Source organism: Artibeus jamaicensis, unplaced genomic scaffold (genome assembly GCF_021234435.1).
Source record: "Artibeus jamaicensis isolate MK-2021 breed Jamaican fruit bat unplaced genomic scaffold, CSHL_Jam_final contig_233, whole genome shotgun sequence".
Taxonomy (NCBI): domain Eukaryota; kingdom Metazoa; phylum Chordata; class Mammalia; order Chiroptera; family Phyllostomidae; genus Artibeus; species Artibeus jamaicensis.
Genome location: NW_026521486.1, coordinates 29,543,947 through 29,559,782, shown reverse-complemented (window position 1 = coordinate 29,559,782; position 15,836 = coordinate 29,543,947). Strand labels below are relative to the sequence as shown.

Sequence of the window (15,836 nt, the reverse complement as noted above, 5' to 3'; positions counted from 1 at the left end):
AACCTTTATCCCAGATTGTTCTCCTGAGCCTTAGCCTTCCATATCAAGACACCTGCTTATTGGCTCCCTCGACTGTTCTGGGGACAATCAAAATCCCAAAAGTGCACCACTAAATGAATTTTCTTTCCCCTCAAAGTGCTACTTCTTCTGTATCCAAGCTCAAAATAATATCTTTTAGGACTCTCCATCTTTCCTTACCTCACATGTAAAATTAATTGCTGAGTCCTATAGATTTCACCTCATAAATGTGTCACCTACTCATTTCTTCTGGGTGGCCTGCCATCTTCCTAGTTTTAGCACTGTCACTTCTCACCTAAGTGATAGCAGGGGTTCCTAACTCTTATCCTGGTGCCCTTTAAAACAATCTATTCCCTACATAGTTGCCAAACTAATCTTTCAAAATAAAATCCGAATAGGTAACAGTTTAAAAGTTGGCAGTGGCTTTCTATGGCTCTTAAGGAAAGAAAAATCAGCTGCTTAACAAAGCTTATAAGACCTTCCTTAATTGGGATCTTGTTCATTTCGCTATCTTCACCTATTACTATTTCTCTTCTAGTACATTGTGATGAATTATGCTGTATTATATTTATTTTCTGAAGTATGTCATGTTCTTTTACCTCCATGTCTCCCTACATACTCATTTCTCCATGCCCTTATCCACCACGCACCCAGGGTTTCTCACGTGCTCTCTATTCTTGTTAGCCTGTTCGGTGTGATATTCAGACAGAGATCATCATTCATTTACTCATGCCTAATACAGTACTTTTGCTCAGGAAGTATTTGTTAACAGAAAAATTCTTTCATCAGAGATAGAACACATTGGTTTTTTTAATGCAAATATTTTTGTAGCAGTTTTTTCATTATTGTAAATCAGTTAATTACCAATTTTGATCTCTACATATAGATCTCTTTTGGTCTTGCTTAATAAGAATCTATCCTCAGGAAATATATCTATGATCATAATCAGGGAACTGACCAAATTAAGGTGGATTTTTTTAAAGTTTAAAGTTAAACTTCAGTCTGTGCAGAAGTGGTGAGGGAAATTTTGACCTTCTTTGGCTTGTTGACAACTAGTCAATTATTCTTCTTTGGCAACATTTTGCTCTAACCACCCAATGGTCATTAAACTTCAACAGTAGGCAGAATATTGCCCCAATTAGTGTCTGAAATGTCACCACTAGCTAATTATTCTCTTGTGTTTACACTGTAATAGCCATGAAATCCTTACTTGTAATTTCGGGTGTGGGTAACATACAAAATACTACTTCTTCAATGTAACAATATTGTTTTTATTCTAGAGGAGAAACATGGTTCAGGGACAATATAGAGATGAATCAATAAAAGAAATGAACAGGGTAGAAAGAGTAATAATGCTGGATCTCGAAATAATTGATTTAAAATTTTTCTCAGACTGGGCTTTACTTTCGTGCATGCACCCTATAGCTCTCCAGCACACTGCACCACTGGATAGGTGCAGAATCATAGAAATGTTAGTGCTACAGTTGCTCTAATAACCTAACCAGTGTTCTCATTGGGGTTTGTATTGAACCCAAGTTGTGGCTACATTTAATTGTGTAGGTTGTATAATGAGCAATTCTAGGGGTGCAATTTTTACATTGACTGGCTACAAATATAATTCCGGCTTCCCATATGTAGGGCTGCCAGTTTTAACAAATAAAACCAGCAGGTGCACTTGCAATATTTGCAACATACTTGAACAAAAAATTATTTATCTCAAATTCAGATTTAACCGGGTAATCTGCATTTTATCTAGCTACCCTACCATATAAGTTGTTTAGAAAACATGTGGGCATACTTTTGGTTGGGTCAGTGACTGATGGGCACAGCTGGCAATTAATAGGTAAGGCCACTTATCCTAAATGTCCTAAAGTACCTAGGAGATTCTTATACTGTGAAGAATGTTGCTTTTCTGCTTAATTCTTCTAATGGTTGTAGTTTCCCAGGGGAAAAAAACTCTAAATTTAACCACTTTATTCTAGATAGGAGAAAATTGAACACCAGGTAGCATAAGTGGTTGGCTAGTATGTTCAGGAAGCCAGGCCCACCTGGGTTACTACTGCTGACGGCCTATGGATGTGAAGAGGCAATGTGAGGAATAGGTAGGAGGGGTGGTAGAAGCCATGAGAGGTGGCTTCTTGGGGGCCCTAGAATATGCTGGTCTTCTGCATGAGCTTAAAGCTACTGTGGCCTACTGAAGAATTTTAAGCAGAAAAGCATCATAACCAGATTTTTTTCCCTAGAAGGATGAAAGTACATTATTGTGGAGGAAAAACAGAGTAGCAGCCATGCTTGGAGAATGTTATCAGCAAAATCCCTCATATGCTCAATATACTGTATTTTCTGAACATTCCATTCTGCTTTCTTTTTAAGTCTCTACAATGATGGTTATACTTCTCTCCAGTCCCTTTTATAGTCCTAGATCTGGTGGTGGGGTAAGCATGCTGCTTGCATCTGTCTCCTTGCTTTTCTTCTCTTTTTTTAAAGTATATTTTATTGATTATGCTATTACAGTTCCCCCAATTTTTGTCTCCCCTTTCTCCTCTCTCCGCCCTGCACCACCCCACCCTCCAGCATCCCCCCACCTTAGTTCATGTTCATGGGTTGTACATATAAGTTCTTTGGCTTCTCCATTTCCTATACTATTCTTAACCTCCCCCTGTCTATTTTGTATCTACCAATTATGCTTCTTATTCCTTGTACCTTCCCCCCATTCTCCCCCTCCCTACTGAAAACCCTTCATTGTGATCTCTATTTCTCTGGTTCTGTTCCTGTTATAGTTGTTTGCTTAGTTTTTGTTTTTGTTTTTGAAATGTTAAAGGGACTTATCTAAGAAATAGAAGAAGATAAAAAACTATGAGTAGTAAAATGACAACAAACTCACAACTATCAACCACTGAACCTAAAAAGCAAAAACAAAATCAAAATAAGCAACCACCTAGAACAGAAACAAAATCACAGAAATTAAGTGGAACCTAATCGACCATACAAACAAGTGAGCAAAACAGAACCAGAGACATTGAAAGAAAGAACAAACTGACAGGAACCAGAGGGAAGGGGGGAGGTGGATAATGGGAGAAAGAAGAGGAAGGGTAGTCAAGGAACATGTGTAAGGGACCCATAGATGTAGACAACTGGGGGTGGGCAGGATTGAACATGGGAGGTGGGGGTGGGTGGGGCAGGGCAGAGTGATGGGGGGAAATAGGGATAACTGTAATTGAACAATAATAAAAATAAACTGATGTGCTACATTGTCTAGTCCTCAGACCTTTTTGATATTTACATACTGCCCTTAATAATATTATTCAGTATCATGGCTTTGAAAAATAGTTATTGGTGACAACTTCACTGTGTATATGTCCAATCTCTCTTTTCTCCTTAAAACCTTAACTTTCTACTTGACATCTCTATTTAAAGTCTTATAGGCAACTCAGACTTAGTGCATTTAGATCCAAACTCTTGATTGCTCCTGTTTCTTAATGTTCCTTCTACACTTTTTGCCAACACAGCAGATATCAAATCAATGCAAACTTGTATGGCCATAAAGGTGGGTTAGTCACTGGCTCTCATCATCATTGGTTACTGCCTGTGCCCTACCAGTTGTCAAATATTTGGAAGCATCCTTCCTACGTAGAACATTATATATTTGATGAATAAGTCAGTAAGTGTTTAGGATTTGTCATGGAGACTCTAAAGTTACTGGTCTTTGATGTCAATGGTTCAGGTAAAAGCATTAAGCCATATTAAAATGCCTTCTGAGGTTATATATATTTTTCTTTGCTAGAATACATATTTATCTGACAAATATGAGATATTGATGTATAATAATGTTTTCAAATTAAAAATGTATTCAATAAAGAACAAACTTGAAAGGCAATTGACCGACTTAAAATTAAATCTTCATTAGCTTATATTTTGTTCATTTCAGAGCTCTAATCGATAGTTTGCTTACCAATTATATTTAGTCATTTGTAATTTAAAATGGTTGATTTTTTGAGAGTTGATCAATTCAAAGTTGTTGAAACCTGTGTTTTTTTCTATTTCATAAGCACATATTCTTGTTCTCAAAGACTACAGAGAATGAAAGTAGTTTCAAAGATCAGAAGTAACGTAACCTAACACTAAAATCATTTTTTATTATTTTAAAATAACACATTATGAATAGCCATTTATTAACTGGCCAACCCACATCTAGAGTTGGCTGCAGTTTTAATTTTAGTGAGTTAAAACAATAAGCTAAATCTATCTTTCTGGCACTGTGAAGTGCTGTAAAAATGTGAATTTAAAAATGAATTCACATAAGAGTTTTAAGTCAAAGTTGAACAGTAATCATATTTTATTGGCCTTTTCATAAAGTAGTTTGTCAGAATGTCCACTCTTTAATGTAGTTCAACCCATTATATTCAGATTGGAGTTACAGGGAAAACTGACACTATGAAGAACAGTGAACTACTAAAGAGTCTTCTATAATTCCAGTTCTAAAATGTCATCAGCACATTACCAGACTCTGAAAAATACCCTTGCTTTTACTGATGGTACGCACATGGCATTCTCTCTGCCTTCAGCATAATCACAGCCAGCTCCAAGTAAGAAAAAAGCAATGTAGCGACAAATGCAGTAATTAACATCTGGGTGTAGCAAGCAGGGAACAAGGAACATATGTTCACCATTAAGATAGGATTTACCCATTTGGATTTATTTTGACACTTGATTTCTGCTTAAAAAGCATAACATTGCTTAAACTATAGGTAACAATCATTTCTTATTTTAAGGGATTTCTAGAAATTTGCAACAATAGGAGAAGAGATAAAAATCACCATTAAAATGGCTTAACAGTTTAGAAACAACTGTTATTGGTATATCTCAGCTAAACTCAAATATACACATTTGTTTTGGTTCTGCAACCATTTGCATAGCATTTGTTACATGTTTGTATTGATCTCTGTACAGATATTATTCAGTTCAGATCAGGATTTAAAGAAGGAAAAGTAATTCTTGTTATCAAAAGTATAATTTGTAGAACGAGACTGCAAACATTGAAAGATAAAAGAAGTTTCTATCACTTTGAGAGAGGTGAATATGCAGCCTAAACAGACACGAGCCAAGTAGGTATGGGACTAGGAAGTCTAAACCGACGCTTGCTATCTCATTAGAAGAGATATTGGGAATGTGCCTAACTGTGGTCTTCATTTATGTTTCTTTTTTAAATGGGCAGATTGTGTGTGTGTGTGTGTGTAAGAGAGAGAGAGAGCAGGGAAGAGAAGAGAAGAGAAGAGAAGAGAAGAGAAGAGAAGAGAAGAGAAGAGAAGAGAAGAGAAGAGGAGGGGAGGGGAGAGGAGAGGAGAGGAGAGGAAGAGGAGAGGAGAACAGAAGAGAGAGAAGAGAAGAGAAGAGAAGAGAAGAGAAGAGAAGAGAAGAGAAGAGAAGAGAAGAGAAGAGAAGAGAAGAGAAGAGGGAGACAGTTTCAGAGAATTACAAGCATCCCTCTATCTGGGCTGCTCTGTGTCTTTACACCAACCCCCAGAGACTCCTCTCCCGTCTAACTGGACTCTGACACCTGACAACCTAATACCAGACTTTAAAAGCAACCTCTTTATCTCATTTCCTTGCAAAAAGAAGCTTTCTTATCATTGAGAATGCCCCTGGAAGAACCCATAATAACATTTGATTTTAGCAAGTTAAGGTGGCCCAGTTTCATATCTAAGCTGCATCTTCTATTTCCTTTCTTCTTTTTTCTACCCACTGCCATGTATTATTTATGTTCATGTCATACTTACCACTCTATTATAAACTCATTGAGAGTAAAGTGTGTATTGCATTATTTTAATCTCTCCAGTTTGTTCTTTACAACCAACTTAAGGCTAGTGTGTTATATGTAGTAAGTGCTCAAGAGAAATTACAAAATCTTTACAAAGTTACATACAGTGATGCAAAATACCTTTAAATAGTTACAAAAATGTGTCATATAACTAAAAATAGAATGTGAGCTTTAATATATAGAGATAATAGAATTTTTTCTTGTATTGACATATGACAAGCAACTATGAAAGAAGAAAAGCACTTTTAGAAGAATTTTTCTAGGGCCAGAAATGAGGACTATACTATCATAGAAGTACTTAGCATAAATATTATGCATTTACTTTAAATCTCTTATTTTATTGGAAAAGCACACTGGAGTACAAATATCAGCTTCCTCTAAGCTGGTCATAACATTTAAAATAATTAAAATATTTATGTTACATCCCTGACTTTATATATTTTAGTGTTTTGTGATACCTTTGTTAATGTACAGGTGGGGCAAAAGTAGGTTTACAGTTGTGAGTATGCAAAACAGTTTATTCTTGTGCTGTTATTACTAATTATTGCATTCTTTTCCATGTGAACAACTGTAAACCTACTTTTGCTCCACCATGTATATGAAGAATGGGAAGAACTATACCAATAACACAAAATTTTAAAAATCTCAAAATAACATTTACTGTGGAATCATGTTTTCTTTAGTTAATCCTAGAATATTTTTTCATTACTTGAACATGAACAAATTGAGTCAGGGAAGAGTCCACCAACACCTGGAAACATATAAAGCTTTTGCTGTGATTAATCTATTTGAAAATAATTAAAAACTGATCACATTATGTATCACAGAGAACCTGAGTGCTTAGGGTGCTTTGCTTATTAATGTTAACCAACATCTGATGATATCCTTATCAAATTTATTATCATTCTATCCGCATATAATCTGATTAATGAGTATTATAGTAGGACCTATGAAGTTTCTTGGGAATAAAAAAAAAGAAAAACCCACTGTGGGAAGTTATTCATCTTTACGAAGCCGCCGGCACATATTAACACAGAATATTGATGCAGCCTTTATCTCCTTAGGACCGCATCCATGTCTCTGATTCAGCCTTCTGCTTTCTGGAGTAGAATTCCCTAAATTTGGCCATGCAGCTGAATCACTTGGGTTCTTAAAAGCAACCGATGGACTCAGATCTCTCTCTACCTCTGGAACCAGCACCTCTAAGGATGGGGCCTCAACACATACTTTTTAAAACAGCAAACTGTACTTGAACAACAATTAAAATAAATAAAATTTAAAATATCCACAACTTCCTCAAGTTATTGTGAAACAACTGCCCTCTAGGTGCTATTTTGGCGGCCCTGCCCAGAGAATATACAGTGTAGCTAATCGGTAAACATTTGCCGAATGACTGAGACAGCAGGTTTTGAAAGCGGCAGCTAACGTGCCAGCTCACGCATTTAAATTTTGTTGATTGACTTTTGTTAATATAGCACTCTATTTTCTACTATGCAAAAACCAAGTGGTAACTGAGGTGTAGGTTTTACATCGCAGGAAGGTGGTTTTTTTTTTTGTACTTGAAATACTGTGCAAAATTGAATTAAATTAATTAGTTGGGCGTTACTTCAGGAGAAGGCACACTTATATCAGCTTTCTTTCTTATGAAATTATTATGGGGCAAATGGTAGTCCCTCCTTGGATGACCAGTACTAGAAGATGGCTCTCACATTCTTCCCACTTGGAGCATTTCTAGGGTCTGTAAGTTCATAATAATGTCTCATGTTTGACGGTGTAAATGCCTCCTTTTCCTTCTCTATTTTTGTTTGTTCAAATCCTAGACATTGATTCATCCAAGATAAAAGCTACGTCACGCCTAAAACTTCTTCAGCCTTTATTTTTCTAACTACTGACCAATAGAGCTATTCACACAAGACAGAAAAAAAAACCCACATCTCTTCTTGGGCCCTGTACAGTAGTACTTTAATTTAGCACATTGGCAAAGTGGAAATGCGAAGAAAACCAAACAATGTGTTTGGTGGTTTTGTTTACCTATTTCTGTGTCACAGTGACTTTGGTAGGCAACAATATTCACTGAGCCTCGCCATGCCAAATTACCCCTTTGCAAGTCTTCCCTACCTGTGTATACCTGACTCCTTTGCTTTCCCTCTCCTTACCATGTCCTGCCAAGACTTCTCTATGACCCATCCTGGGGCAGATGCATTTAGGATTTCCTTATTGACAGTCTGCTGCCATGTCAAGACAGATCTCAATGCGCATCCTATTACAAGGGGACCAGAAATCAGAAGCCTCTCTCACTTTGTGCTTTCTTGCCTTCGCTGAAGAGGGAGAAGCCTGATAATGACTAAAACTGACTTTAATGGTCACTAGATATTTTTTCAGTTTCCCTGAACATGCATAGTCTTTAAGGCAGCATTAGTATGAGCAGCAGGGCAGCCCTGGGCAGCCCATGCAAAGATGGCAGTCCCATCCGCCATGCCCTCAGCTCTTTCCCTGATGGCCAGCTGCCTTATTCAGGTGGTCCCTGACCACAGCATAAGTGGATGGACACAACCTTCAGAGAATGTCAGAACTAGCAAAGAACATTAAGATGTCAACATTCTGCATTCTTGAATATGTAAAAAGAACATTTATTTCAATGAAATAAATTAAGTTGCCTTGATCATCCTTTATGAGCCCAGCCAGCCAATGCTCTTAGGTAACCCATAGAGTCTGTCCCCGAGCTGGCCAGTGGCAGGATTCTCAAGACAGTTTTTTTGTATCAAGCCAGAGTTCTCTATCATGGAGTTCAGGTGGGGGACTGGACACTGGATTGAGAAAAGTATCAAAATTATATTCATATTTATTTTGTAACGTCATCTAAGTTTTTTCCAAATTTTATGTTTTTCTACAAATTTGAAAACATTTATCACTTACTAGTGTAGTACTTTGTGTGTAAAAATATAAATAAATAGATGTGTTTTAGAAGCATGAGCTAATTTCTTTAAAAAACACTGGTAAGATATAAAAATAAATAAGACCAGGGCTAAATACTTTTCAGACACAAAGTTTCAATCTCATAGGTTTTCAAAAAACAATGTAAATCCTATAGGTTAATATAGGCTAGTGATTCTGCTATTTTTATTTAAAATATTTATTTAGATTGATGGAATTGTAACTGCACTACACATGGGTAAAATGGAATGTGCACAGTCACTGAGTTGGTTAAGCCACAGAGCAAGAGGAACGAACACACGTAACTATCACAGACACTTTGTCCTGCTAGTTCCCTTTGTCTAGCACAACTTTCCCCAAATTTTATTTTTATTTATTGACTTCTATTTGCCCTTTAATATTGACTCGAATGCCTCGCTGTCTGGGGTGCCTCCTCTGCCCCACACAGAGCCGAGTTCAGTGCATCTCTCTAAGTGCTCAGGGGCTCGCTCTCCCTGGGATACAAAACAGCATCACCAGGCGAGAGTCTACCAGCCGGAAACACTACTGGAGCACAGTGTTCTTGAGTCCATATTTGCCAAAAATTAGTGATATAATTGGATATCTGATTATCTACTATATTGGAGGCCAGAAGTTTAGGTTGAAAATAAACAAGTAAGTATCTGAAGATGTTATAAATAGAAGAGCAAATATAACCAAAGGAAACAGAACAAAGGAAATAGTAAAAACAAAAAATGAAATAGAAAAATAATATCATCAAGACAACCAAAAAATCGCACATTTCACTTTTTGCAAAGATTAGTAAAATTCATAATCCCCTGACAAAACTGATGAGGAAATGATGTATGTGAAGAAAAAAAGAGTGGGCATTTCTTCAGGGCTTACAAATGCTAAATAGATTCTGAGAGAATAGTGTGAATGACAAAGTAGCAAAATTTTCTTGCAAACTATAACTTAACAAAGTTAAGTTTGGGGACTCCCCCCAAATAGAAAGTGTAAAATTGTTCCATAACTCTTAAATATATTAAATCTCCAGACCTACATGGCTTTACAAATTAAAAAAATAAAACCAATTTTATACAAACTCTTCCATAGAGTAGGAAAAAAGCAAGAATTCTTTTCAATGGATAGTATTACAAGGCCAGCATATTCTTGATTTTGATCCCTGGTAAGGGCATTATAACCCAGAGAAACTTTAGGCTGTCTCTGTAATAAACAAAGTTGAATACAAATGCTAATGAAATGTTAAATCACATATAGCAATACATAAAAAGCATAGTACATTAGAACAATGTGGAGTTTATTCTAGTAGTGCAAATTTGTTTAAAATTACTTTGTTCCTCAGTGTAGTTTACTACATCAACAGAATAAAGGAGAAAAACTTTGTTATTGGATGATTGTTGAACAGCTCAATAGATTCAGTAAAAAAACTTGCTGAACTCAACCCTATTTATTTTAAAAACTATTAGCAACCTAGGAATAGAAGGAAGTTTTCTTAAAATAATAAAGGCTACCTACAAAAGCCTACATAGTTGAGGAAATATTAGATGCTCCTAAATATTAGACAGTGGTATAACACAGCACGTCCACCATCACCTCTTTAACCCAGTATATGTGCGGGTCTGCAAAAAATAGCAAGAAAAATAAGTAGAATATATAAATATGGAAAAGAAAACAATGACTCATTATTTGTAGACAATATAAGTGGAAAATTAAAACAATACAGACAAATTATTAGAATTAAAACTGAAGTTAGTAAGGTTGTTGGGTAAAAATGTCAATATAAAATTCAGTTGTATCTAATGAAATAATGATGAAAAATAGAAAACCAATATTCAATAGATGCTGTCAGACATCTGTAATAAAAAATATTTTTAGGCCATATGCACAGAGGAATGAATCTATTGTTGAGAAAAAATGTAAAGTTTTAAAAAGGTACATTATAATCATCCCTATTGAAAAATGTTAAGATGAAATTTCAACTAAAATCCTAGCTAGTCTTTGCAAGAAGTTAAAAATATAAATTTAAAATTTATATGGAAATGTGACAGTTCAAGGGCCAAAATACCAACTTCTTAAGAATAAGGATAAAATAGGAGGAGGACTTACTCTGCTAGATATCAATACTTATTATAAAGCTACAGTCATTGAGACTGTTAGTACAAGGAGAGATAAAAAGATCATTGGTATATAATATACATCTCTGAGGTAGGCAAACATAAATATTTAAGTTATTACAAGCATGGCACTGCACAACAGTGAGCAAAGGTAAGTCTTTAAACAATGTTAGGACAAAGGGACTTACCTAAGAAAAAGAAGATAAAAAAGATGAACAGTGAAAGGACAGCAAACTCACAGTTATTAAGAACCACACCTAAAACAAAAGCAAACTAAGAGGACAGCTAGATCAGGAGCAGAACCATAGAAATGAAGATCTCATGGAGGGTTAGCAACAGGGGAGTGGGAGGAGAAGGGGGGAGGAGGTACAGAAAATAAGTAGCATAGACGGTAGGTAGAAAATAGATAGGGGGAGGGCAAGAGTAGTATGGGAAATATAGAATCTAAAGAACTTGAGACATGTGGTCATAAACTAAAGGGGGGAATGGTAGGGGTGGGGGGGTGCAGGGTGGAGGGGAATGAAGCAGGGATAGAATAACTGTAATGGCATAATCAATAAAATATATTAAAAATTAAAAAAAACAATGTTAGGACAATTCAAAATTTACGTGGAAGAAAAGTGATTCTTATTTTAAACCATGCTAGAAAGTCTATTTTAAATAGATTGTAGATTTACATTTGAAAGAAAAAAACAACATGGCTTCTAGAATACAGGAAACTCTACTTATGGCATAGAGCTAGGATATGTTATTCTAACCAAATGAGAAAATACTGATCCATTTTCCTGCATTAAAAGTCAGAGTTTCAGTTCACTAGAAGGCATCCTAAAGAGAATGAAGGAACAAGACATAGAGTGGAAGAAAATTGTTGCAACGTATTTAACTAATGAAGGAATTCTACCTAGAATATATGAAGGAATACTATAAATAAATAAAGTAATATGTTATTTGTAGTAACCCCAATTTTGGAAACATTCTAAATGTGTAGGTACATAGGAATGTACCAATGGATTGTAATATATTCATAGAACATTATACAACAATGAAAATACAGACAGCCGTCACTGCATTGTTGATTTAAACATCAGTCATTTTATTGCCTCTCACTCTTGCCTTTGATTAGGCTCACCTGGGCTATTTTCGGTTCTGTTTCTAATATGGTAGACCTTTGGCTCTTGGAGCTGGAATTATTCATAGGACTTTGAGGCTGATACTTGCCACACACTGGAGCCTCAGCTGGGCACCAGAACAGCTGTGTTTCTTGGACACTTTTCTATTTCATTCTCTTTTGCTTCTCCACATGGCAGACTTGGGGTAGCTCAGTTTCTTATGCAGCAGATGAAGACTCCCACAGTGAATATCACAGGAGAAACTGGCAGAAGCTGTATGACCTTTTCTAAAGTTATATGGAAACTATGAAGCTTCTTTTTTACACCTGTTTTGAAACGACTAAGTCGTCAAATCGGTCTTCCCATCATTATTAGTCCTTGAATCGTCCAACTTTCCTGTGTAGATTTTTCTGGATACATGTTTTACTTTACATTTTAAAATGCTAACAATGAAAAACAACACAGCCCAGTCCATTAAGGAGGTCCAGACTCCCAGGGTGGTGAGGGATATTGTTATTTTTCTTACTATTTTTAGTTCCTCGCTACTCTCTAAGTCTTAGCTTTAGCTCTTGACAACCTGCCTCTGACCTCCTTGTTGGTTTTAACCTTCCTCTCACAGCTTCCTCACAAGAACGCTGAGATCCAGCTGAATTGTAACCTTGCACTTCTCTTCTATGTCCCTGTGATAGCATACCGGCCCTCCAAAGATGCCCACACCCGAATGCGAACATGTTACCTTCCATGGCAAAAAGTGCTTGGCAGCTAAAATTAAATGAACAATCTCACCATGGTGAGCTTATCCTAGATTATCATAAGGAGGGTCAGAGTTAGGGTCTAAGGAGATGTGATAATGAGAGCAGAGGTCAGAATTTGCCATCGCTGGAAAGGACACAAGGTCAAGGAATGAGGCTGTCTCTAGAAGCTGAAAAGCCAAGGAAGTGGGTCACTTTTTCTGCAAAGAGAACCATCTGCTCTCTAACACCTTGAGTTTAGTCCCATAAGACCCATTCTTGGACTTTGATCTCATGAATTGAAAGAAAATAGATAGATGTGTTGCTTTAAGCTACCAAGTTTGTGGTAATTTGTCACGGCAGCAATGGCATCAGTATAATCCCTTTCTTTCCCTTCACCCCCACTCTAAAGTGCTAAGACACCTAAGCAACACTGATGGTCCACTAACCACATATAACCAAGCTTTTTGAGGCCAAGGTGCTGTACATTTCAGCTGTTCCACAGTTTCCTATTCAGAGATTTTCCACATGTTAGACATGCATGTTTGTGAAGTGACTATAGGAGGAACAGAATAGTATCATAAAGTATAATAAAATCGTTCCAGTAATAGTTGATATTGTATGCCAAAGTATAAAAGTAAATTGTAACTTACATTTGCAATCTCGTATGATCCAGTTAATATCTGTGCCATGTAATGGTTTAGATCTCTGAATCTTTTGTCATCTGAATTTGTAAAAGGTAAGTGCCACCAATGAGGAAACCTGTTTTAAAAGAAAAAAAGTCTGTTCATTAGTTTGAAAATCAGCCTCTTCATTTTATGACTGTTTGTGAAGCTACAGCTGCATCTGATGGAAGGTGCAATAAAACCATCACCAAAAACAACCATAGAACACATGATTAATCCTGGGAGTTTCTTTAACTTGGCTGTGCTCACTGTGCTATTTTAATTGTCACTTCTATTAACAATAATTCAGTTCAATTCAGCATCCTAAATCAACGTATATGTTCCTTCTTACTGTGTTTATGGTAGACCACACATTTTGTTCCTTAAATATGTGTGGGAGCTTAAATGTTTTCTGAAGTTAATGATTCATAATTTTTCAGAAAGGTCAGATTGCATGGTTTCTCCTGGGTTCACTAGAGACACTGCTACGCTAACTAAGTTCAACTCTTTACCCAGCGACATATGCTTCCATCTGGTCTGAGTCTTTTGGAACAAAGTTTCACTTTCCCCAGGAGTCTGACTTGCAGAATTTCTTTCTTCCCTATATTCTCATGATTCATCTCCATGGGTTTGATATGATTAAGACCAATTATTGGATAGAATGACCTGTTAATGTTTAAGCACTTGGCAATGAATTTTATAGATTAAATATATCATTTTAGGAACTCTCCAGCGCTTCCTCTAATTTCAGTCTTGCTCAGCCTCCTGCCTAGTTCTCCTTCTTTGATAAAGGCCTTTTCCTGGGGAGAGGAGAATTGGAGAAAGTAAAGCACTGCGGGCCCACTCATCCACTATTTCTTGTTGGGAATGCCAGAGAAGTCCCAAACCGTGTATTTGTGTAGTTCAATAATTGTTTTTTTAAAGGTCACTTGAAGTTCTAAAGCTTAAAGTGTTAAACATGTTCATCCTTAGTTATGAAAATTAGTACCATATGCAACTGATCAAAATATAGAAATGAATGTGATAAATAGATGCACTGGGCTGGTTTTAAATAATTTGTGTATTTGTGGACAAATTTGCCTTATTGCTAAATAATATGGAGTTCAACATCAGTTCTACACCTTTGTTGACATTTTTATAGATGTATGTACTCAAAAATATCTTACGTATAAAGAACTATATGAGGAATTCAGTTATAGTAGTATCATTCAATTGTTTGAGATGCTTTTGTGTTATATGCTAAGTGTAAAATAGAATTCATTTTTTTAAAATGATTTTTTGTGATTTTTTTATCTGACAGTGACATAATTTCCTCCCTTAATTTTGTCAAGATCAAAGATTAAAAAACATGTGACTTGCAAACAGATTTGATACCTGGTTATTTAAGTAATTAATTTTCCTACTACCAACAACACTATTGTGATTTGCCTTTTATTTGATCCTCAGAGCTTTTTTTTAACTCCCTAGTAAAATGTACCCAAACTCTACTTTTTTTTTCCATTTTACTAGGACAATGTACCAAAATAAAATTTTGGACATTTTACTAGGACAGTATACCAAAAAAAAAAAAAGATTTTGGACGACTGGTGAAAGTAGAAGGGGAGGAAGTCAACCCTTCTCAAGCAGGTTGGTTTTAAAGACCATCACTTTTCAGGAAGGTTTCTAAGCCTGTGTATTCTTGGAAGGTACCCAGAGATACAAATGGCCCAATGTGAAGACCACAGTTACACGCTGTGAGTGATTTGAATTTTGTTTTTCATGATCCTAACTTTCTCCTCATACTTTCCAGGTCAGGTTTACTTAGTTCTCATAGGGTTTCTCTTAGTAAATTTAAAAGCCAGAGGAAATCTGCCCTCATCTTTAATTTACATGCATTGCTGTAAGCCTTAGCTCCTTTGGGACCATTAGCACACAGGTATTGTTGAGGGTACATAGGACTAACTGTTTCTCTCCTCCACACATCGCTTGAATAGTTTTAAAATCAACTTAGGTACCATTATCAGGCAGTGGTTGTTGAGCAAAGCAAAATCCTAACTAAAGGTGAAAGTCGAGAAGAGGCATGTATGGAAAGGTTATTAGCACTTTTAAGGTTTTACAAGTTATACTAATATGTATTGGAGACATAAAAGTGTAGAGCAGAGAAGTGTTTGAAACTGAAAGAGACAGCTCTTTCACACAAATTAACTTATAAATCATTCCTTAGTAGGGCATGATGGCCACCACTGATGTTGAATACAGCATGTGCAGCCAATCTGAATTTGCTTTTTGCCAGCATCGCTTCTTTCTCAGTTATTCTATCAGATTTAAAAAAATCTGATGTTACTTTCAAAAGTTTCCCAACCACATTCCCTTCCTCCCAGTCTCTTGAATGTACTCTTAGTCTAATTTTGTTGACTTATTGACATTTAAAGCATTTGTATTTTAAAATTCCTGTGACATTTTCA

At 36.1% G+C, this 15,836-nt stretch overlaps 1 protein-coding gene across 1 annotated transcript in view; it reads right to left on the bottom strand.

Moving 5' to 3' along the window:
- The window catches only part of PIK3C2G (phosphatidylinositol-4-phosphate 3-kinase catalytic subunit type 2 gamma), a 278,883-nt gene that overhangs the window by 36,290 nt on the left and 226,757 nt on the right, over nucleotides 1-15,836 (bottom strand). The window contains exon 32 of the mRNA XM_037136665.2: nucleotides 13,381-13,489. Coding sequence (XP_036992560.2) covers nucleotides 13,381-13,489 — 109 coding nt within the window. The remainder of the gene's footprint in view (nucleotides 1-13,380; nucleotides 13,490-15,836) is intronic.